At 38.0% G+C, this 22,717-nt stretch overlaps 1 protein-coding gene across 1 annotated transcript; it reads left to right on the top strand.

The window, feature by feature from the left end:
* Positions 1-910: 910 nt before the first annotated feature.
* On the top strand, positions 911-22,398 carry LOC148121390 (glycine N-acyltransferase-like protein Keg1). Its single transcript, XM_087908077.1, has 6 exons — positions 911-1,009; positions 5,651-5,740; positions 7,234-7,341; positions 9,105-9,231; positions 11,197-11,368; positions 20,802-22,398. Exons 2-6 carry the CDS (start codon positions 5,663-5,665, stop codon positions 21,202-21,204), a joined length of 888 nt encoding a protein of 295 aa, XP_087764203.1. The 5' UTR covers positions 911-1,009; positions 5,651-5,662; the 3' UTR covers positions 21,205-22,398.
* The last annotated feature ends 319 nt before the right edge of the window (positions 22,399-22,717 follow it).

Below are 22,717 nucleotides of genomic sequence, written 5' to 3'. Positions count from 1 at the left end.
AGAGGCCCATATTCCTACATTGTATGGCAGTCAGAATTCTGTGCGACCTGAAAGGCACAATTTGCAACGCCCACACAGAAGGTGGTCACCTAGCATTTTGATAGTGAGACAACCTGATGCCACCCTAAGCAAGTGGTCAGCATATGATAATGTTGTTCTGCTCCTTCTATTGTAATTTAAGAGGCCACCTGGGGAAGAGGTGTTTCTCAGTCTATGTGAGAAAATGAGCAGGGGCATGGATTGACAAGGAGCACAGCTATGGGCGTGACCTAGATCATTTCTTCTGCTACCTAGGAAACAGAATGCTAATGAATTTCCCCTCAGTTTATGATTTGAAATAAAAGCTGTTTGGATAATAAATATGGGTAACCTTCAGGATTTGAATGAACCCTGATACTCCCTCCTGATATTGTCGTGTGAACTGTACCTCATTTATTCCCACACCTCCACTCTGGTATAAGAAATGGTTTATGTCTGGGCTGGTCCCTGACAGTGCATGGATAAGAAATTCTAATTTTTTTTGGAACTAATTTCACCCAACACTTCTGACTTCCCTCTTGTTACTGCAGCAGGAGACTGGGAAGGGGAAAAATGTAAACAGAGCATAATAAACATGTTTGCAGCATACAGAGGGAAATTCCACATCAGGCAATGAGTAAAGACATTTTCTAGACAGTCACAGATTCTGTCTAGTCCTAGTCAACTGTTTTCCTATGGTCCAAAAAAAATGAAGTATGAAAAGCTGAGAGGGCAAACACAATCAGGATCTCAGATCTGCAAAGTCATCTTCCTGGGCACACATCTGTGGGGATACTGGATACTTCTGACTCTCAAGACAGCCAGAATTGTGCTTTCCTATTTTTGAATGAAAATCAAAGTCCAGAGTACATCCTCAGTCCAAATAGTTATGTAAAACATTTACCAAAACATTGTGAATGCTAGCATTTCAGGAAAGATCTTCTGCTTGTTATTTGTTCTGAGCAGGCTCTGTGTGGATGAAGATTTATAGGTAAGGATTTATCATAGAAGAATGGTGATCCCCTGTCCTTTCTCTTATACAAGGTGGAAAAAATCAAACGTTGGTTTTAGAAAGGAAATATTGATCTTTTTTGTGGGTGTAAAAGGGGAGTTTATTCAACTTGAGAAGTGCATATACCTACTAATGTTGACCATAGGAAAAATCTTTAATTTTTATTTTGAGATTATAATTTGATTACATTATTTCTCCATTTTTCTCCCTCCATACTTCCTATATACCCCTTCCTGCTCTATTTCAAATTCATGGCCTTTTTTGAATTAATTTCTAATGAATGTAAATATTTATATACATATATTCCTAAATATAACTAACCTGCTCTGTAAAATTGTAGCTATACACATATTTAAGGACAATTTGACACTGAACAACAAACTGGTGTGCTCTTCCTTGGGGGAAGGAAACCTCTTCATTTTGCAGATTTCCTCCCCGGACTGTAGTTCTTTGTGTAGTTTTGAGGCCTTTTGGACTTTTTCTATCCAGTTTGGTGTATTTGTTGATGTCAAAATTCTTGAAAGATCTATGGCAGGTTTCCATTCCAAACAAATAAGAACTATGGATTTATTGTGAAAGCTAGGCAGTACATTTGGTTAGCAATATTTGCAAAGAAGTATTGCCTATGCTCCAGCAACTTTTATTCAGTTCCAATAGCACAGGGATGCTGGACAATTGAAAATGTCTTTAATTCTTTTTCATTGGATACTTACCAGGAGAGTAAAATGTCTCAGACAAATCGAAGAAGGAATATGATAAGAAATATGAAGAACATAAAGTGTTTTCACTGCTAATCGATATTATTTAAAAGAAAGCTAACCTAAAAGATTTTATCTATATTGTTCATGTAATGAGTCATTTCTAAAATTTTGATTTTTATCTTAATTTATTTTTTGTATTCTTCCCTATTGTGATGATTAATGCATGTGAAATGTGCATAAGCTTACACATAATTAATCAAAATACTGTGTATTTTATGTTTCATTCTTTAATTTAATACTTCTCCACTTCTACATATGTAGAAGAATTTTTACATTAACAGTTACTTAGAGTAGTGACAGACCATGAGCCTATAATTATACAATCTCATCATAGTTTGGATATAAACATTGCATTTTTGTTCCATTCGTTAAAGGTTTTATAAAATCTATTCTTTGGATTCATTATCTTTGACTAGTTCTATGTAGATATATTTTCAATAAAGTAAAAACTCTGTTGAAGACCCCAAAGACCACAAGGATTTTATCCACTAACAATGCTAAGTGTTCCCATTCCGAAAGCCTCTTCAGACTGCAATCTGCTCCTTTAACTGGACATCACATTTCGTTGTCATTGCACATTATTATTCATTTATTTGTGTGTGTGTGTGTGTGTGTGTTCCTCCATATTTCTCAAACATTCTCATGCTATAAATTTGCTGACATTATAACAATGCCTATGATTTTATACCAAATTTACTTTGCCTTTTGTGTTTGTGACACTCTCAGAAAAATGTTTCCAGAGAAAAAAATCAGTTGCCTATTGGAATATTAGCCCCCTACTATTTTGTTACATTCCAGGACATTGGAATAAATGTAAGAAACCTTCTTGCTGCTTTTATCAAGAGATAAAGTGTTGCTACTAGCATCTACTGAAAATCTGTCAATTCTGTTATATTGTCAGCAGTATACATGATTGTCTTCAAAAACAAAGAACGAATTATCTTGGTCAAAATGCTATAGAGTCCAACTTGAATATCTCTGCTGTAATGTTACCAAAAAATACAAATAAAATGCATGTATTAACATTAACATCAACGAGGAAAAGAATACTATATAGAAACTACAGACAATATAAGAATGGTAAGAAAATAGCAAGACAAACAATACTAAATGTTGCTCGGAAAACACAGAAATTTACTGATGTAGAAACTTCTTATAATATATATGAATATGAAAATAATTTAAATGAAGTCTCCAAATAATATGGGAGACAGGGCCTCAACTAGATATCATAAGCCATGAAATTAAACCTCCAGAGCCAGGATCACATTGAATCTTTTTGAGTTATTGGCCAAGGGATCCCATGATATTCCAAGGCATCACAGGCTATTGTAAATTCATTGGTTACTCTCTACAATCTGATGGTAAGGCCCTATTGCTAAGACCAACACTTACTTATAGCATTGAGAATAAAGAAGTTGAGCTGGTGCATAACGAGAACTTTCACACTACTGAATAGTGTCCATGTTACTGGAAGATATTTTGCACACCACTAGAAGAGAAAGGTAATCATCAACATTTTCAGTTACAAACGCTGTGACATAAAACAGTGACATACCAGTACAATAATGGCACAAATGTTATAGGAGTAACCAACCACTTTTTAAAATCACATTTAAGGCCCTCTCTGTCTAATGTAGCACATACCTTATAGTGCTACAGTGGCCAAGAACCAATGTTAGATAGACCATGAACTTGGGGAAAACATATTGTATTATTCTACTAAAGAAACATAGAAATAAAATGATTTCTAATGGCATACTGATATACCCGTAGATCAGTACTCTCTCAACTCACAGCATAGAAAGTTCTTCTTCTAGTAGATGGGAATTAGCCCAGAAACCCAAAACTAGACATTGTGCTGAGGATGATTTTGGAGCTCTTTGTCATAAATAAGACATGTTTTATTAATTTTTATTGAGCTTTACATTTAATTCTGCTCCTTTCTCTATCTCCTTCATCCCCTTCAACCCTCTTATTTTCATCAAACCCCTCCTTTCAAGACTCAGGGATCTATGTAAAAGAGAAGGCTGAAAGATTATAATAGGCAGATGGGATTGATGATTTCAAGGCAATGGTGTGTCTTTCAGACACAATGGGACTAATGTATTCATGAACTCACAGAGACTATGGCAACACACCAAGACTTGTATAGTTTCAGATCAGATGGGGTCCCACCACAGATATAGGAAAACACAGTGAGCACAGGGTTCCACCTACAACCAAGGAGATAGCTTTTGGAAAATGACAGCCTCTGTAAAAAGTAAAATCTGTTTTCTCAGATGAGGTGTCACTGGGTATACTAACTACACAAAACAAACTTTCTGACACTTTTGTGAAACTTTTGCTTTCTTTTGCTTTTCTTGGTATTTTTATTGCCCTTTTCCATTTTTATTATTTTTATTTTTGTTTCATCCTGTATTTTTTCAATTTTGTTTCTTGGTTTATATTTGAGAGAGAAAGAGAGAGACAGCGAACATGAAATTGAGTGAGTAAGGAGGTGGTGAGAATCTGGAAGGAGTTAGGGTTGGGGAGAGGTGGAAAATATCAAAATATATTATATGAACATATTTACTAATAAAAAGAAAAATGGGCATAAATTTAAATAACCTATAATGTCTAAATTATAGTATCACAATAGTTATTAAAAGTCTCCCAATCCAAAAAAGCACAGGGTCAGATGTTTTTAGCACAGAAATCTATCAGATTTTCAAAGATGAGCTAATACCAATATTCATCAAATTATTTCACAATAGAAAAAGATGGAACATTGCCAAAAGCATTTTATGAGGGCACAATCATTCAAATTGCAGACTAATTTCCTTTATGAACATAGATGTAAAACTATTTTTAGACTGCAAATCAAATCTAAGAAAACATCCAAAAGATTATCTACCATGCCCAAGTAGGTTTCACCCCAGAGATGAATGGACAGCTTTACATATGAAAATCAATCAATGTAATCCAACATACAAAGAAATTGACATCCAAAAACCACACGATTATCTATTCTGATGTCCCCTACCAATAAAAAGCTTTTGACGAAAATCCAAAGCACTTTCATGATAAAAATCTTGGAGAGACTAGAGATACAAGTAATATACCTCAATATAATAAAGGAATATAATAAAGGAAATTTACAGCCAAACTCAAATTAAATGGAGAGAAACTCAAAACAAGATCAGTAAAATTGAACAAGACAAGGTTGTCCACACTCGCCATAAAAATTCAATAGATACTGGAAGAACTAGCTAGTGCAATAGACAACTGAAGGAGATCAAGGGGAATACAAGTTATCCAGGAAAACATCCAAGTATCACAATTTACAGAAATAAGAGACCTCAAAAATTCTACCAGGGAACTGTAACAGCTGATACATACCTTCAGCAGTGATATGGCTAGATATGACCACAAAAAAAGGAGATATGAGAAAAGGCTGGTGTAGATTCAGATCCTACTGGTTTAGCATTGCTATTATTTAAATCTTTGCATCTCTCCAAGGGTCCTATGTTCGAAGGTCTTGACAATATGATGAGAACTAGCAGGAGCTGGAGGCCCTTGGGAGAGGTTCTGTGACACCTTTTCGGATGTTTTGAATGCCTTCATAGGTTAAGCTCCTGAGAGCAAACCTACTCCTTCCATCCCAAGAAGGCACAGCTAGAGGGTGTATCTGACAGAAAACAGAGTTCTAGAGGACAAGGGACATGCCAATGTCTCGAACAAGATTTCCCAGCCCTGTGAGAAATGAATTTCTGATGTTTATATGTCTGTGACTCCTTATTTTAGAGGTAGTCTGGACACATTGTGTAAAGATCTTCCCACTCCTGACTTGCTATTGTCACTAATCTTTTCACTTAAGGTATCGGAGGAGATGTTCTACTTACAGGGTTCTCAGATGCTCCAGGTTCTGGAGAACTCCCTGAGGAAGCACCTGCCTGAGACCTTAAAGGTGAGAGTAGAATGTTTTCATAGGGACTGAGGATTACACCGTGGTAAGGCAGAGGAGGGAAAGAGTCAAGACTCACTGCGCACTGGCACCATGACACTCCTCTCACCTGTGCTTATGCTACCAGAGCAGAAAGAAGTCTCAACCCTGTCACCTGCACAGCATTAAAAAGGCAAATGCTGCTCCCCAAAGATTAAAACAAATGTCACTGTTTACTCCTGAAAGATTATCACAAATTTTGCGAGACCCAGTCAAAAACTAAAAACTTGAAAGAAAGTTGGAGATATACATCAATAATAGTGTTTGCCTAACCTTTGCATGGTCCTTGGTTTAATTGCCAGTAGAGAAAAAATAATTTTCCTGATTCTTAAACGACAAATCACTATTTAGTTGAAATCATATTGAATGATACTAAGTAAAAGGATTCTGATCTTATTTAATTTTGCTTTAGTTGTGTCCCCAACTCTAGCAGGCTACAAACAGGATAATTTTATTGATTCCTATTGAACTCAACATTTTTCTCTGCTCCCCTCCCTACCTCTCCCCTCCCACCTTCAACCTCCCTTCATTATCCCTGTGTTCCCAATTTACTCGGGAGATCTTGTCTTTTTCTACTTCACATGTACATTAGATCTATGTAAGTCTCTCTTAGTGTCCTCATTGCTGTCTAAGTTCTCTGGGATTGTGGTTTGTAGGCTGGTTTTCTTTGATTTATGTTTAAAAATCTACCTATGAGTGAGTACATATGATAATTCTCTTTTATATCTGGGTTACCTCTCTCAAAAAAAAAACGTTTTCTAGCTCCATTCATTTTCTTGTAAAATTCAAGGTGTCATTTTTTTCTGCTGTGTAGTACTCCATTATGTAAATGTACCACATTTTCCTTATCCCTTCTTCAGTCAAGAGGCATTTAGGTTGTTGATTATACCTGGTAGTCCATGAATTTTTAATCAGAGTGCCTCAGCCTCCCTTTTATCTGACATAACAGACATGTATCACTAACCCTGACTAAATCTTAACTTAGATGAGAAACAGTGATCCACACATATCAACAGCCAGATGATATAGATCTAAAAATGACATAGTATGAATATTAATGCAGCAATCACAAAAATTCTTCAAGGCTTAGAAAGAAAAAGACTGGCAATGAATGGAAACCATTTCTGAAATGTCTCATCATTCATGATATTTGTCTGCACATGAAAAGAAATAAATCTGATACATAAAAATCTGATACATAAAAAACTGTTATTAGACTCTACAGCAAGAGAGTTAGTGAGTTTATTGTAAATTGAATCATTTTTTTATATTTTGTCTCAATGTTTAAAAGACACTGTTGTTAGAACAAGCAACTGGACACTAGGAACCATTTGAAAAATTCATCTTCCTTCCAAAAAAATCATATTCTCATAGGAATGATCATTGTTGTAGTCAAATATGCTGCAGCTTTCCACCTCTGTAATATGATGACATTTCTGCTGACTTGAAATACTTAGGTTTATGGGACTGTCTTCCATATGAATCAGGGAAACCCATTCAAACTCAAGGCTCTGGTGGACAAGTGGCCTGATTTTAACACTGTTGTTATTCGACCCCAAGAGGAGGTAAGTTGCAATATAGAGTAAATATGCCTGTATCTCCACATGTGTTGCATTCCTAGTATGAGTCTGGCTGGATGGTTGATGCCATTGCCTATTCCCATCATGAAAAATAGACATGAATTGTATTAATATGAAACCATACCCTGAAGTCTACAAAAATTACAGAATGGTATAAAACATTCAAGAAAGGAAATACACAAAGGTACACTAACAAGCCATGGAGAATGGTAACTAAAGGTACAGATGGCACACTTTCATTTTTATCCACGCTTTTGCTTACTGGGCAGCATAGTTCCTCCATCAGCAGTGACTGATTTGAACTGCAAGCACACTTTATCGCTTTATTATTTCTTACATCTTGTTTGTAGGATTTAGAGACAAGTGATGGAAAGTATTATCAACATAAAATCATGTTGATACACAAAAAATGTCTTGATCTTTTATTATGAACATCAAAACAACATTTCCCGAGGGCTGGAGAGATCACTCAGTGGTTAAGAGCACTTGCTGTTCTTGTAGACGACTAGGGTTTGGATCCAGGCACCCATATGGTGGCTGCCAATTGTGAGGAATTCCAGTTATATGGAACCTGGCACCCTCTTCTGATCTCAACATGCAACACTCACATACATACATGCAAGCAAAACATTTATATCCATACGATAAAAGAAGGAAGTCTTTAGAGGGAAAAAGGGCATAACCTAGGCTAAGTTAGTATATTGTAACAAGTTAGTTCTTAGTTCCATTGACAATTGTTATCTTAGGGTAAAACAGATTTCAATGGAAAAATAAAAAATAAAATAAAAGCCACATAGAAATGAAAATAAAAAAATAACTGGACTTAAAATAATCCAGCTCATTCTCACCCCATCATAAATGTTCATTGCAATATCAGCTTCCCGTTGAGATGCTACTCTGCTTTCTAGACCAGTTATCTACAGCAAAGTCAATAAAAGAAGGTAGAAAAAAGATTGGTTTGGGTGGTTGATGTTACAGGGAGAGAATTAGAATTTACCCTCAATACCAGGTGGAAAAAAAATTGACAGCACGAGTGTTGAAGGTGCCTTAAATATTTAATAAGGCAGAACAAGAAAATAAGTACTTTGATCTGCAATATCTTTATACAGTATACAACATTTTAGATAATATTTCATGAAAATTAGAAGAGCAAAAGCATTCAGATTATACATTAGTAGAAGTAATATTTCTGTGATATGTTTTTTAATATTTATGTAGTCCCATTTTTGGTTTGCAGACTTGTTCCACATATGTCTATATATGTACACATATATGCATAATATGCTCACTTACTTGCTTTGTGAGGTTGTCATTTACTTAAAAATAATAACATCTTTCTGAAGAACTACCTACCTGACTAGCTTTAGCATTGGCTCCATATTTATAGGTTCATTTGCTGATTCTGTTTTCAGTATAGACTTTAATAGCAGAGTATTCATAGCCCAGAGCAAGGAGTATTCTTTTAGAAAAATGTTTTTCTTTTAATTTGTTATTTTGATTCTTCTAAATGAATTTTATAGCACTTTAGTTTCTCTTGAGTTTGGGTAGTGTTGTTCAGGGTGATTTTACTTTGAATTGAGTCAAGGCTTTTTCTCTTGTTTTTGCACTGTAAATAATTACAACATAAATACACAGGAGCCATTACTTTTAGGATTTTAGTATCTCACAATATAGCTGAAAACTGAATACCAATAGTACTGAACACAAACTCATCCATAAACATTTTGGTTTATTCTTATTGAAAACAGAACATGCAAGATGATCTTGACCACTACACCAACACTTACCTAATCTACTCTAAGGATCCCGAGAATTGTCAGAAGTTCCTCAGCTCATCAGAAGTCGTTAACTGGAAACAACATCTACAGATTCAAAGTAAGAGAACCAGGGTATATGTGGCTGTTGTTATCTCCTGTGTACACATGGTGTAAGTCACTGTCCACACAGTTTTGCAAGCTATAGACAATTAGCATGCTGTTATCTGTTTCTAGGATCAGCATCAACCATCCTGCAAGGGGAACTCTCAAGAGCTGCCAGGTGTAAAGTGTACAAAGGAAATTTTAATGTAGTTTTTTACTGCCTTAGGACTTAAGATTTCTTCTTTAACATGCCCATATTTTACTAGAGAACATAGACATGGGGTCAATGTAACCTCACATTCCATCTGTTTTATTATATTGTCACATTTTCAAAGGAATATTTTAGTAAATAGGACTATGCCTTCTAAAGAAGTATGATCTAAGATTGAATCCTGATTGAATCAGTTGTTAGCTATGTGGGAAGGACTGAGTAATTTCTATTTTGGAGACCAAAGATTGGTGAGAAAAAAATACTATAAGACTATTCCAAACCTAGACTCCTTAAGGATCAAATGAGAAATTTAATAGAAACTACTCAGGAATATCCTATCTAGTTATATAGAATTTCAAATTTTCAATATCAGTTCAAAACAACAATTATTGTAGCTTACAATTGCATGGGTAGGAAATTTGGATCAATCTCCATTAGGCAGCTCTGCTAGTCTCACCTGGTTTCACACATATGGGTTCAGTTGCCTGGAGGGTAATGATGAGCTCATAGAAATAGCTCACCTTGATCCCAAGTCTGGTATTTCATAACACTGTTACTGGATTGGAAGGGGATTGAGTGACATGCAAATGTCACAGGATCAGGAACAGAAAGCGAAAGTCAACTTCAGTGTGCTCTTTGAACCATGTTTACTAAATCACACTCTTCCCACGAACCCAATAAAGTTTTATGACTTAACCAAGGTAATTAAGGGTTAAAGGAGTCCTATTAGTGCAATAGATAGGTACTGAGAACCTTATAGTGACAATTTAAAGGATTGAGTACATAGAAATGTCCCTTCAATTTCAGTTACCATACTTCTAACTCACTTTTTTTGGTAGCTATAACTGTACTTTTTAAAAAAATATTTCATATCCACCACAGTTTCCCCTTCCTCCTCTCTTCTCACTCCCTCCTGTATTTTTCTTTTCACCACCCACAATCCACTTCTTCTCAGTCTTCATTCAGAAGGGGTAATTCCTCCCATGGGAGTCAACAAAGCAGGGTGTATCAAGTTGAGGAAGGACCAAGCTCCTCCCCACTGCATCACGGCTGGGCAAGGCATCCCACCATAGAGAATAGGTTCCAGAGAACCGGCTCATGCATCAGGGACAGGTCCTAGTCCCACTGCTATGGGCCCACAAACAGACAAAACTACACAGCTCTCACCCAGATGCAGAACACCGAAGTCAGTTCAGTGCAGGCTGTCTAGCTGCCTTCTCAGCGTCCTGAGCTCCCACAAACCCAGGTTGGTTGTCTCTGTGGGTTTCTCATCATGATCTTGAAGCTCCTTGTTCATATAATCCTTCCTTCTTCTTTAGCTGGACTATTGAAGCTAGGCACAGTTCTTGGTTGTGGACCTCTGCATCTGTTTCCATCAGTTACTGGATGAAGTCTCTATGATAACTATTAGGGAAGTCACTAGTATTATTACAGGGAAAGCCTAGTTGAGGCATAAATTCCACTCTTGCTAGGGGTCTTTCCTGGGGTCATCCTTGTGTTTTTCTGGGAGGTTCCCTGTCACCATGTTTCTCCCTAATTTCATAACTCCTGAATATAACTGTACTCTTAAGTTGTTAGGGTTTGTGATACCATATAAAACTTAAAATATAAAAAGACATGGATATAACCTCTATCATATGAAGCTGGTCATGATTTAACACAAGACTTGATGATTCTATGCTCATATTCCCTTTGATCCCACTGAATAGCCTTTACCAAATGTTAAGAGGAATAATGGTATATCATTTGCTGACATGTTTCCCCATCAAGGTTCACAGTCAAGCCTGGGCAAAGTGATAGAAACTCTTGGAGCCATTAACTTGGGCAAAGTCAAGCATACACAGAGCTTTCTCTATATGATACTTGAAACAGCAAAGAAACTGGCTCCTTCCTTGGTGGACATGAATAACTTAGTACGCAGCAGTGACAAGTTCAAGCCCATGTAAGTGTTTCAATGCTGTTCTGCACCAATCACTGTCTTACTAATGACAGCCTTCTGTGTTAGATTTCTGAAGTGATCATTAGAAGGCTACCTTAACGGATAGGGCTAAAATCAAATCACATGTGATCCATCATTGTTTTGGAGTCTAGAAGGTAGAAATCAAGATCTGAGCAAGGCTGTGCTACATAGGAATCCACAGGATAGATTTCCTTATGGTCTTTTCTAACACACATTGCCATTCCAGGAGTACCTTGGCTTTGGGCTTCAATGCTACACTCACTAAACTCACTTTCACATGACCTTCTTTATCCTCTGTGTCTTTCCTCTTTGTTTGTTGTGAGGACACTTATCAATAGATATGGGATGCACAGAATAACTGAGATGAGCTTATTTTGGTGTCTTACACCTGATGTTCACAGATCTATTTTCTAAGCAAGATTATCTGCACAAATGACTAGCAAGATGTCTCAGCAGATAAAGGTGCTTGCTAACAAGTCTGATAACCTGAATTCCATTCCTGGGCCTATATGAAGAGAAAGATAACCAACTCCTAAAATTTGTATTTTGATTTTCAGACATTAACATGTACTATCCATATATATATGTGTGTATGTATATATATACATACACATACATACATATGCAATTATAAATCTTACTTGCCTATGCAATCTGAAAGTAGGTTACAGTTTAACTAGCTATGCCCTCACTACCTCTGCTAGTTTTTGCCCTGATCCCTATCCAACCATATTCTTCAGAGTAGCTCTCTAATTAATTAAATTTAAATAAGGATCACATCTCTCTCCTGCTAACAAGATTTCAATGTTCTTGACATGCTTTCAAATCTTTCGGAATTTCTCAGCCCTCTAAGAGGAGATTTTCATCTATTTCTAAGGCCTTATATTGTTTCTTCCCTACAAAACTTCCAGCCATATTTAAAAATACTACAAGTTTACTTTTAAAATATATCTGTCCTTTAGACATAAGTCTAAAATCAGAGGTTGAGCCATTCTTTCAAACTAGTGTTCTTATGGAGGTAGTCTAAAGAGAAAGAGGTTGATTTTATAGACTGAGATAAGCTAACATAACACAAGCAAACTTTTGTCATTTCAGTGTTATTTCCCACATAAAATAGAAAAGGAAGAAACACATTAGAATTTGATAGATTGTTTCACATCAGTTTACTTCATGTTAATTATTTTGGTTAGATTGAGAGGAAAGGGACCCTCATTCAAATTCTCTTATCTCTCTCTTTTGCTCACTCACTAGCTCACTCTCATGCTCTTTCCTTCTCTCTCTCAGAAAGTCAATTAACACTGTAATATTGGCTAGTTGACATGAAGCATGATGTGAATGATTTAATATTGTTTCTAGTGTTGGAACTAAATGCAGAAGGTACTGATGCTATGCCATAGCTTAACTGCAATTTCTACTTGACGTTCACAAGCTCAGGTCTCCAAGATTAGCTCCCCTCTGTCTAAAACTTCTCTCCTCTGCACATCAGTCTTTACAGTAATGACTTACTTTGTTATCCAGATCAGCTCACAAGTTACTTCATCAGAGTCCTGGGTAAAACACTTCAGTAAAAGTCACCACTGCACAGGGTTCACATTTATTTTACTCATAGCACTCATGAGTATTTGAAACTAGTCAATTTATTCTACAAATTTGATGATTGATTTATCCTCCACCAATAATGAAAATCCTGCAGGAGTTAGGATCATCAGGAGCTGGCACACAGTGTTCAGTGAATTCTCTTCATGCAATAACTGTTCCCTAATAAAAATATTTTGAACACATTTTACATTGTCCCCATTTATGTTTAACATAATGCTGAAGAGAACCAGAAGCCAGCAGTGAGTATGTAACTTGAGGATGCTCAATTCTAAAGCCCTTTTTGGAATTTTCCTCCTTGGAAGCACCCTGTTCTGTATACTACATGGCAACCTGGGGAAGACTCCTATCTAGAAGCTACTGGGAACTTTTGTCCTAGTTAAAGTTAGCCCAATCTCTTGACAGAAAATAAACACTAGTGGTGGAATAGTTTGCTTAGCACATGGATGAGTGGACCAGAGTTGAAAAAAGAGTATCTAGCTCCACCTACAGAGCTCATTCCAAAATGACTCCTGAACCTCCCACACTGTTGCAGGTGTCTTCAGGCATCAGACTCAGTAACGTGGGCTATCTTCATACCACATTGCTGCGAATCTATGCACTTGACTTTATCTTTATTTTAATTAATTAATTTATTTGTTTATAAAAATTTTCACTTCCTCCCCTACTCCCCACACCCTCCCATTCCCCCCACTCCCTCTCCTCCTCCTGTCCACTCCCTCTCCTCCTCCCTCTCTAGTCCTAAGATCAGTCAGGGATTCCTGCCTTATGGGAAGTTCAAGTTCCTCCCCTCTCCCTCCAGGTCTAGGAAGGTGAGCATCCAAACAGACTAGGATCCCAAAAAGCCAATACATGCAGACGAAACAAGACCCAGTGCAATTGTCAATGGCTTCTCAGTCAGCCCCCATGTCAGCCACATTCAGGGACTCCGGTTTGATCACATGCTCGTTCAGTCCCAGTCCAGCTGGCCTTGGTGAGCTCTCATTCGATCAGTCCCCTTGTATCAGTGGGTGAAGGCACCCCTCGCGGACCTGATTTCCTTTTTCATGTTCTCCCTTCTTCTGCTCCTCATCTAGACCTTGGGGGCTCAGTCCAGTGCTCCAGTGTGGGTCTCCGTCTCTATCTCCATCTATCATCAGATGAAGGCTCCTTCTGGTCCTGCCTTTCTTGCTCACGTTATCCCTCCTTCTGCTTCTCATTTGGACCTAGGGAGATAAGTCCAGTGTACCAATATGTGTCTCTGTCTCTATCTCCATCATCGCCAGGTGAAGGTTCTATGGTGATATGCAAAATATTCATCAGTACGGTTATGGGCCAAGGCACCCTCTTCTCTGCTGCCCAGGGAATGATCTGGGCACCTCTCCTTGGGCCAGGGAACCCCTCCAGAATCAATTCTTTTGCAAACCCTAAAATGGCTCCCTTAGTTAAGATATATACTTGTCTGCTCCCATATCCATCCTTCCTCCCTCCCCCCATCCCATTCCCCCAAGTCATCACCAATCCTCCCCCTCTCCCTTCTCTCTAACCATCTCCCCTTACTTCCACCCCCACCCCCATGCACCCAAGTTTGCCTGGCAATCTTGTCTACTTCCAAAATCCAGGAGGATAACTATATGAATTTCTTCAGGTTCTTATTATTTAGCTTCTTATTTAGCTTCTCTAGGATCACGAATTATAGTCTCAAAGACCTTTAACTATGGCTAGAATCCACTTATGAGTGAGTACATACCATATTCCTCTTTTTGGGTCTGGTTACGTCATTCAGTAAAGCGTTTTCTATTTCCATCCATTTGCATGCAAAAGTCAAGATGTCATTGTTTTTTACCGCTGAGTAAAACTCTAATGAGTATATGTTTAACACCTTTTTTTAACCATTCTTCTATTGAGGGGCACCTAGGATATTTCCAGGTACTGGCTATTACAAATAGTGCAGCTATAAACATAGTTGAACAAATGATTTTGTAGTATGATAGGGCATCTCTTGGGTATATTCCCAAGAGTGGAATTGCTGGGTCCTGAGGGAGGCTGACTCCCAATTTCCTGAGAAACCGCCACACTGATTTCCACAGTGGCTGCACAAGTTTGCATTCCCACCAACAATGGATGAGTGTTCCCCCACTCAACATTCTCTCCAGCATAGGCTATCATTGGTGTCTTTGAGTTTGGCTATTCTGACAGGTGTAAGATGGTATCTCAAAGTTGTTTTGATTTGCATTTCTCTGATTGCTAAGGAGGTTGAGCATAACCTAAAATGCCTTTTAACCATTCGAAGTTCATCTGTTGTGAATTCTTTGTACAGTTCAGTACCCCCATTTTTAATTGGGTTAATTGTCGTTTTAGTGTCTAGTTTCTTGAGTTCTTTGTATATTTGGGAGATAAGACCTTTGTCTAATGAGGGGTTTGTGAAGATCTTCTCCCAGTCGGAAGGTAGCCTTTTTGTCTTACTGACAGTGTCCTTTGGTTTACAGAAGCTTCTCAGTTTCAGGAGGTCCCATTTATTCATTGTTTCTCTTATTGTCTGTGCTACTGGGGTTCTACTTAGGAAGTGGTCTCCTGTGCCTATATCTTGTAGACTACTTCCCACTTTCTCTTCTATCAGGTTCAAAGTGGTCAGATTAATGTTGATGTCTTTAATCCATTTGGACTTGAGTTTTGTGCATGGTGATAGATATGAATCTACTTTCATTCTTCTACAGGTTGACATCCAGTTATGCCAGCACCATTTGTTAAAGATGCTTTCTTCCTTCCATTATATACATTTAGCTCCCTTGTCGAAATCAGGTGTTCATAGGCTTGTTGGTTAATATCCGGGTCTTCTATTTGATTCCATAATTTTCAATAATGTTGCTCTGTAATAGAGTTTGAAGTCAGGGATGGTAATACCTCCAGAATTTCCTTTATTGTATAAGATTGTTTTGACTATCCTGGATTTTTTGTTTTGCCATATAAACTTGATTATTGTTCTCTCCAGGTCTGTGAAGAAGTTTGATGGGATTTTGATGGGGATTGCATTGAATCTATAGATTGCTTTTGGTAGAATTGCCATTTTTACTATGTTGATTCTCCCAATCCAAGAGCAGGGGAGATCTTTCCATTTTCTGATATCCTCCTCAATTTCTTTCTTCAATGACTTAAAGTTCTTGTCAAATAGGTCTTTCACTTCCTTGGTTAGAGTAACCCCAAGATATTTTATGCTACTTGTGGCTATCGTGAAAGGTGATGTTTCTCTGATTTCCCTCTCTGCTTCTTTATCCTTTGTGTATAGGAGGGCAACCGATTTTTTGGAGTTGATCTTGTATCCTGCCACATTACTAAAGGTGTTTATCAGCTGTAGGAGTTCTTTGGTAGAGTTTTTGGGATCGCTTATGTACACTATCATATCTTCTGCAAATAACGAAAGTTTAACTTCATCCTTCCAATTGAATCCCCTTGATCCCCTTATGTTGTCTTATTGCTATTGCTAGAAATTCAAGCACTATATTGAAGAGGTATGGAGAGAGTGGACAGCCTTGTCATGTTCCTGATTCTAGTGGAATGGCTTTGAGTTTCTCTCCATTCAATTTGATGTTAGCTGTCAGCTTGCTGTAAATACTTTTTTTATATCTAGGTATGATTCTTGTATCCCTGATCGCACCAACACCTTTATCATAAAGGGATGTTGAATTTTGTCAAATGCGTTTTCAGCATCCACTGAAATGATCATATGTTTTATTTCTTTCAGTTTATTTTTACGATGGATTACATTGATAGATTTGTGTATGTTGAACCAGCCCTGCATCTCTGGGATGAAGCCTACTTGATCATAATGGATAATTTTTCTAATGTGTTCTTGGATTCGGTTTGCAAGGATTTTATTGAGAATTTTTGCGTCAATGTTCATGAGTGAGATTGGCCTGTAATTCCCTTTCTTGGTTGTGTCTTTGTGTGATTTTGCTATCAGGGTAACTGTAGCCTCATAAAAAGAGTTTGGCAATGACTCTTCTGTTTCTATATTGTGAAATACATTAAGGAATATAGGTATTAGCTCTTCCTGGAAGTTCTGGTAGAATTCTGCATTTAAACCATCTGGACCTGGGCTTTTTTTGGTCGGGAGATTTTTGATAACAGCTTCCAATTCTTCACGACTGACAGGTCTATTTAGATTGTTCACCTGGTCTTTGTTCAACTTTGGTATATGGTACTTATCTAAAAAAAAGTCCATTTCTTTTACATTTTCCAATTTTGTGTCATACAGCCTTTTGTAGTAATATCTAATAATTCTCTGAATTTCCTCTGTTTCTGTGGTTATGTCCCCCTTTTCATTTCTGTTCATATTAATTTGCATGTTCTCTCTCTGCCATTTGATTAGTTTGGATAGGGTTTTGTCAATCTTGTTGATTTTCTCCAAGAACAAGCTTTTTGTTTCATTGATTCTTTGGATTGTTTTCTGTGTTTTTATTTTGTTGATTTCAGCCTTCAGTTTGATTATTTCCAGTCTTCTACTCCTCCTGGGTGAATCAGCTTCTTTTTTTCGAGAGATTTCAAGTGTGCTGTTAAGTTTCCAATGTGCTTTTTCCGTTTTCTTTAATTGGGCACTTAGTGCTATGAACTTTCTTCTTAGCACTGCTTTCATAGTGTCCCATAGGTTTGAGTATGTTGTGTCTTTATTTTCATTAAATTCAAGGAAGACTTTAATTTCTTTATTTCTTCCTTGACCCAGGGGTGATTTGGTAGTGGACTTTTCAACTTCCATGAGTTTGCTTTGTTACCGAGTATGTAGTCAGTTTTCAAGAAGGTTCCATGAGCTGCAGAGAAGAAGGTATATTCTTTCCTATTTGGGTGGAACGTTCTATAGATGCCTGTTAAGTCCATTTGATTCAATACCTCCAATAATTCTCTTATTTCTCTGTTAGGTTTCAGTCTGATTGACCTGTCCATTGGTGAGAGAGGTGTATTGAAGTCTCCTACTATTAGTGTGTGTGGTTTGATGACTGCCTTGAGTTCTAGAAGTGGTTCTTTTACAAAAGTGGGTGGCTTTATATCAGGGACATAGATATTCAGGATTGAGACTTCTTCCTGATGGATTGCTCCTGTTATGAGTATGAAATGTCTATCTCCTTCTCTTCTGATTGATTTTAGTTTGAAGTCAATTTTGTTAGATATTAGAATGGCCACACCCGCTTGTTTCTTAGGTCCATTTGCTTGGAAAACCTTTCCCCAACCCTTTACTCTGAGTAGGAGTCTGTCTTTGTGGTTGAGGTGTGTTTCTTGTAAACAGCAGAATGTTGGATCCTGTTTTTGTGTCCAATCTCTTAGTCTGTGCCTTTTAATAAGTGAATTGAGTCCCTTGATATTAAGTGATATTATTGACCAGTGGTTGTTGACTCTGGTTATTTTTTTGGGTGGGTAGTAGAGTGTATGTGTTTCCCTTCTTTGAGTTGTGCTTGTGAAGGGTCGCTAGCTGTCTTAGTTATTGTAGGCAGTGTTGGGAATGTTGGATTTCTGGTGTTGTGGGAGTAACTTCCGCCGCCTCAACCAATAGTCGTTGAAATACGAGCCCACAGTACAGCGGGGAGCGACTTCCGCTCCGTCAGCCAATAGCTGCTAAAATACCAGCCCACTGGGGCGTGATATATTTCTCTTTTAAAAAGAGAAACAGATCCGGATCAGGCTCTCTTGGTTCCAGCTCTTGGTTCTGGTGCTTGCTCCCGGCTCCTGCTCCAGGCTCCTGCTCCCGGCTCCTGCTCCAGCGACTAGGCTCCCTTCCTGACGATTTATGGTGTATGTAAGTTTTACCCCCCAAAATAAATAACCCCTTAAAACATAACTGGTGTGGGATTGATTCGCCGATATTCTTGGATTGTGATTTTCCTTCTAATACTTTCTGTAAGGCTGGATTTGTCGCTACGAATTTTTTTCAATTTATTTTTATCCTGGAATATTTTGCTTTCTCCATTGATAGTGAATGATAGCTTGGCTGGGTATAGTAGTCTGGGTTTGCATCCATAGTCTCTTAGTTTCTGCAGTACCTCTATCCAGGACCTTCTGGCTTTCATGGTTTCCATAGAGAAGTCTGGTGTAAGTCTGATAGGTTTACCTTTATAAGTTACTTAACCTTTTTCCTTTTCAGCTCTTAATACTCTTTCTTTAATCTGAATGCTTTGTGTTTTGATTATTATATGGCGAGGAGATTTTTTTTTGATCCAGTCTATTTGGTGTTCTGTATGCTTCTTGAACTTTCATAGGAATATCGCTCTTTAGGTTGGGAAAGTTTTCTTCTATAATTATGTTGATTAAATTTTCTGAACCTTTGATCTGCAGTTCTTCTCCTTCTTCTACCCCTATTATTCTTAGATTTGGTTTTTTTTATTATGTCCCAGATTTCCTGAATGTTTTGTGATGAAAATTTGTTGGATTTCCTGTTTTCTTTGATCAGAGCGTTTATTTTCTCTATGGTGTCTTCATAATCTGAGATTCGTTCTTCTATCTCTTGTATTCTATTGGTTATGCTTGTTTCTGAAGTCTCTGTTTGTTTACCTCAATTTTCCATATCCAGCCAGCCCTCGGTTTGTGTTTTCTTCTTTGCCTCCATTTCAGCTTAAAATTCTTAAACTGTTTCCATTACCTGTTTGATTGTTTTTTTTTCTTGGTTTCCCAGGGTGTCATTTACGGATTTACTCATTTCTTCAAACCTTTTGTTATACTTCTCTTCCACTTCTTTAAGTGAGTTATTCATACTCTGTTAAAAGGACTTTATTGCTTTCATAATGACACTGTTTTCCACTTCTTCCGGAACAGGGTGTTCTTGTCTTTCTGTAGTAAGATCGCTGGGATCTGGTGTTTTCAGGTTGTTTTTCAGATTGTTGGAGGAATTCTTGCCATGGTGTCTGCCCATCTCTTCCTTCAAATGTTCTCTAATGGATATTTTGGTATTGGGTCAGGTTCCCCCCTCTGATGAATCTTCTGCTAGAGGATCAGCACCCTTTGTTGGCCAGGATTCTTGCTGAGCTGATGCAGTACCTACCTTTCCACCACAGGCAGGCAGGCTATTGAAACACAGGCACTCCTTCCTGCAGGGTTACACTTCCAGCCCAGTCCCAGCCTGCAAGCTGGCAGAGCTGGGTGATTTTATGGCCCCGAGGAGGAAGGGAGGAATAAAGGAAGGGATTTTTGGATGAAAGGTAGGATGGGCTAGGAGGCGAGAGGGCTTAGCCCCTGAAGGGTGGCCAGGGAGTCAAGGGGGACCAGGGATGTCTGAGCTCCTCTTTGTGGGGCTTCTGCCGCGTGTCAGAGCAAACTCACCCCAATGATGAATCTTCTGCAAGAGGTGACTTTATCTTTTTTCAACACAATGCCTTAGGTCTGCAAGATACCAAATTCTATAATTCTGATCTTTGGCTTTTCTGCTTGCTACATGTATTTTGGGAAGTTTGCTTGTTCACAAAACTGTTTCCTTTTACATAAAACAAAAATGATCATATTTAAGCTGCCTCAGTGAAACTCCCTAGCTGAGTCATGGGCAAAAAGCAACAAATGTTTCCTGGAGCACTTTTGCTATCTGTTAGGCACTGAATCTGAGCCCCCATCACACTAACGTGTTAAGTCTATATTGCAAGTTTCTTATTAGCCCTACTCACCAGATAGGGAAACACAAAAGGTGAAGAACAATTAACCAACATTTCATCCACACAGTGTTGACAGGAGCTCAGGTAGTCTGGCTACAGAGCACACAGTCTTAGTGATTCTACTGTCTGACTATTGTGGACATTTATGGGAAAATAAATACAATTATTCATAACCTATGTGACTAAGGGCTGCTCTTTCCTCTTGTTCCCAACAGTAATCAAGAGTTGTTCAAATTCACCTCCCTGAATGTTACACATGCTGCGTTGGTGAATAGCATCTGGCATTTTGGTGGCAATGAGAAAAGTCAGAAGTTCATTGAGCGCTGTATCCACACCTTCCCCAGCTCCTGTATTATGGGGCCTGAGGGGATTCCCGTGTCTTGGGGCCTGATGGACCACACTGGAGAAATGAGAATGGCAGGCACCTTGCCTCAGTACCGGAACCAGGGTCTCATTTACCATGTTGCCTCTCACCAGATTCAGACTTTAGATGATCTTGACTTCCCCATGTATGGACATGTGGATAGAGCCAACTTCACCATGCAGAGAGTGGTTGCCAGGCTGGCTCATGTCCCCTTGCCCTGTACTTGGAACCAGTGGAATTATGAGCCTCTATGAAACTGAAAAGAGTGTTGAGGGTACCATCCTTGTAGATGGAGAAACAGCTGAGTGAACAGAGAGCAGTAATACATTGTCATTAGGTGGACGTGTGTTTCTAGAAAGCAGGAGTATATGGTGAACTGCACACACTGTTTCTCTGCCCTCACATTGCTCATGCACTTAATTCTACTTCCTGGTTCTCAAACTTACTAATGCTCTGACCCTTTAATACAGTTGTTTATTCTCTTAGTTCAAATTTCACATGTATCGAGAATTATAAATCAATAGTCATATATGTCTGTCATATTTATATTTAGGCTAATCAGGTTCTTTAGATACATAGAGATTATATTTAGTATAGATAGTATAATCTTCAGCCTCTTCGAAGAGCCACGAAAATGGCCTTTAATCTAACCTCGAGTTCCGTGTTAACGAAACACAATCACTCCTGGGAACAAAGCTCTACTCCCGAGAGAATGTTGGGCACCAAAGACACTCCACTTGAAGCTTGTCTTCTTCTTGGCAGAACTGGCCTTTGGGCAAAAAAAAGCTCATACCTCTACCACTGACAGAGTTACAGAGTATCCATAAATGGATAAAAACAGGATTATCTTATCCTGCCAAGACAGGATAAGATAATTCTAAAAAGTTCCTTGCCTTTAAAAATGGTATGTCAATTATGTTAGGCCTTAGCCAAAGTAGGTTGCCTCAACATTACAAATGAAATTCTGGGTGATTGCCCAGGTAGTTAGTTGTCTCTGTCATTTGTTACACATTTTGGAAGTTTCTCATTTGTACTTCCTAGATGCTGAAGTAAAATTACTTCCCTTCTCAGATCTTTGATGGAGTTGAAGATTTGATAGTTATAGTTACCCTTGATGTTATTTAGACTCCTTAGTAAAACTTTTGTTGTATGTTTCTTGCTTAATATTGTTTGTTGTTTATAATTATATATTTGGTATCTATTCCTACTGTATAGAGTTGTATTGGGTTTTGTTCAGTCTTGTTTAGAAAAAGAGGGAGATGATGGGGAACTTCAGCCAATCACATTCTGTTTAGGGTGTGTCCCCCTGGGGCCACACAAAATAAATAAAAGATTCATGTGTGCTTGCTGCTTCCTCTCTTTTGCCCCCTACGTCCCCGGATTGCTGGAACCCTGATTTTGTAAGTTTTCCTTTCTTCTGTTCATTAAAGCTAAATCTTTTATGTTAAGCTAGTCTGGTTAATTTTTAACTACCGATCGACCATGCCCTTCAGTGGTGAACCCTAACCATAAAATTATTTTTGTTGCTACTTTATAACTGTAATTTTGCTACTGTTATGAATCATAAAGTATATATCTGAGTTTTCTGATGGTCTAAGGCAATGCTTTGAAAGGGTCATTCAACCACCAAAGGTTTTACAATCTGAAGGTTGAGAACACTGCTCTAATACATTTAACTAAATCATTTTCTTTTCTGCTTTGCACTTACAGCTTCTGATCCATGCCAATTATCAAGTAGGTTTGTTTTGCCTGCCACACCAAACATTC

Source organism: Myodes glareolus, chromosome 7 (genome assembly GCF_982192425.1).
Source record: "Myodes glareolus chromosome 7, mMyoGla1.1, whole genome shotgun sequence".
Taxonomy (NCBI): domain Eukaryota; kingdom Metazoa; phylum Chordata; class Mammalia; order Rodentia; family Cricetidae; genus Myodes; species Myodes glareolus.
The sequence above is the reverse complement of the archived record's forward strand: the minus strand, read 5'-3'. Positions and strand labels throughout refer to the sequence as shown.

Bases quoted from the DNA above. Each gene is read 5' to 3' on its own strand.
- LOC148121390 (XM_087908077.1), top strand. From the start codon at position 5,663: ATGTTCTACTTACAGGGTTCTCAGATGCTCCAGGTTCTGGAGAACTCC. The intron at 5,741-7,233 runs GTGAGAGTAGAA...TGAAATACTTAG, and splicing joins ACCTGCCTGAGACCTTAAAG to GTTTATGGGACTGTCTTCCA. The intron at 11,369-20,801 runs GTAAGTGTTTCA...TGTTCCCAACAG, and splicing joins AGTGACAAGTTCAAGCCCAT to TAATCAAGAGTTGTTCAAAT.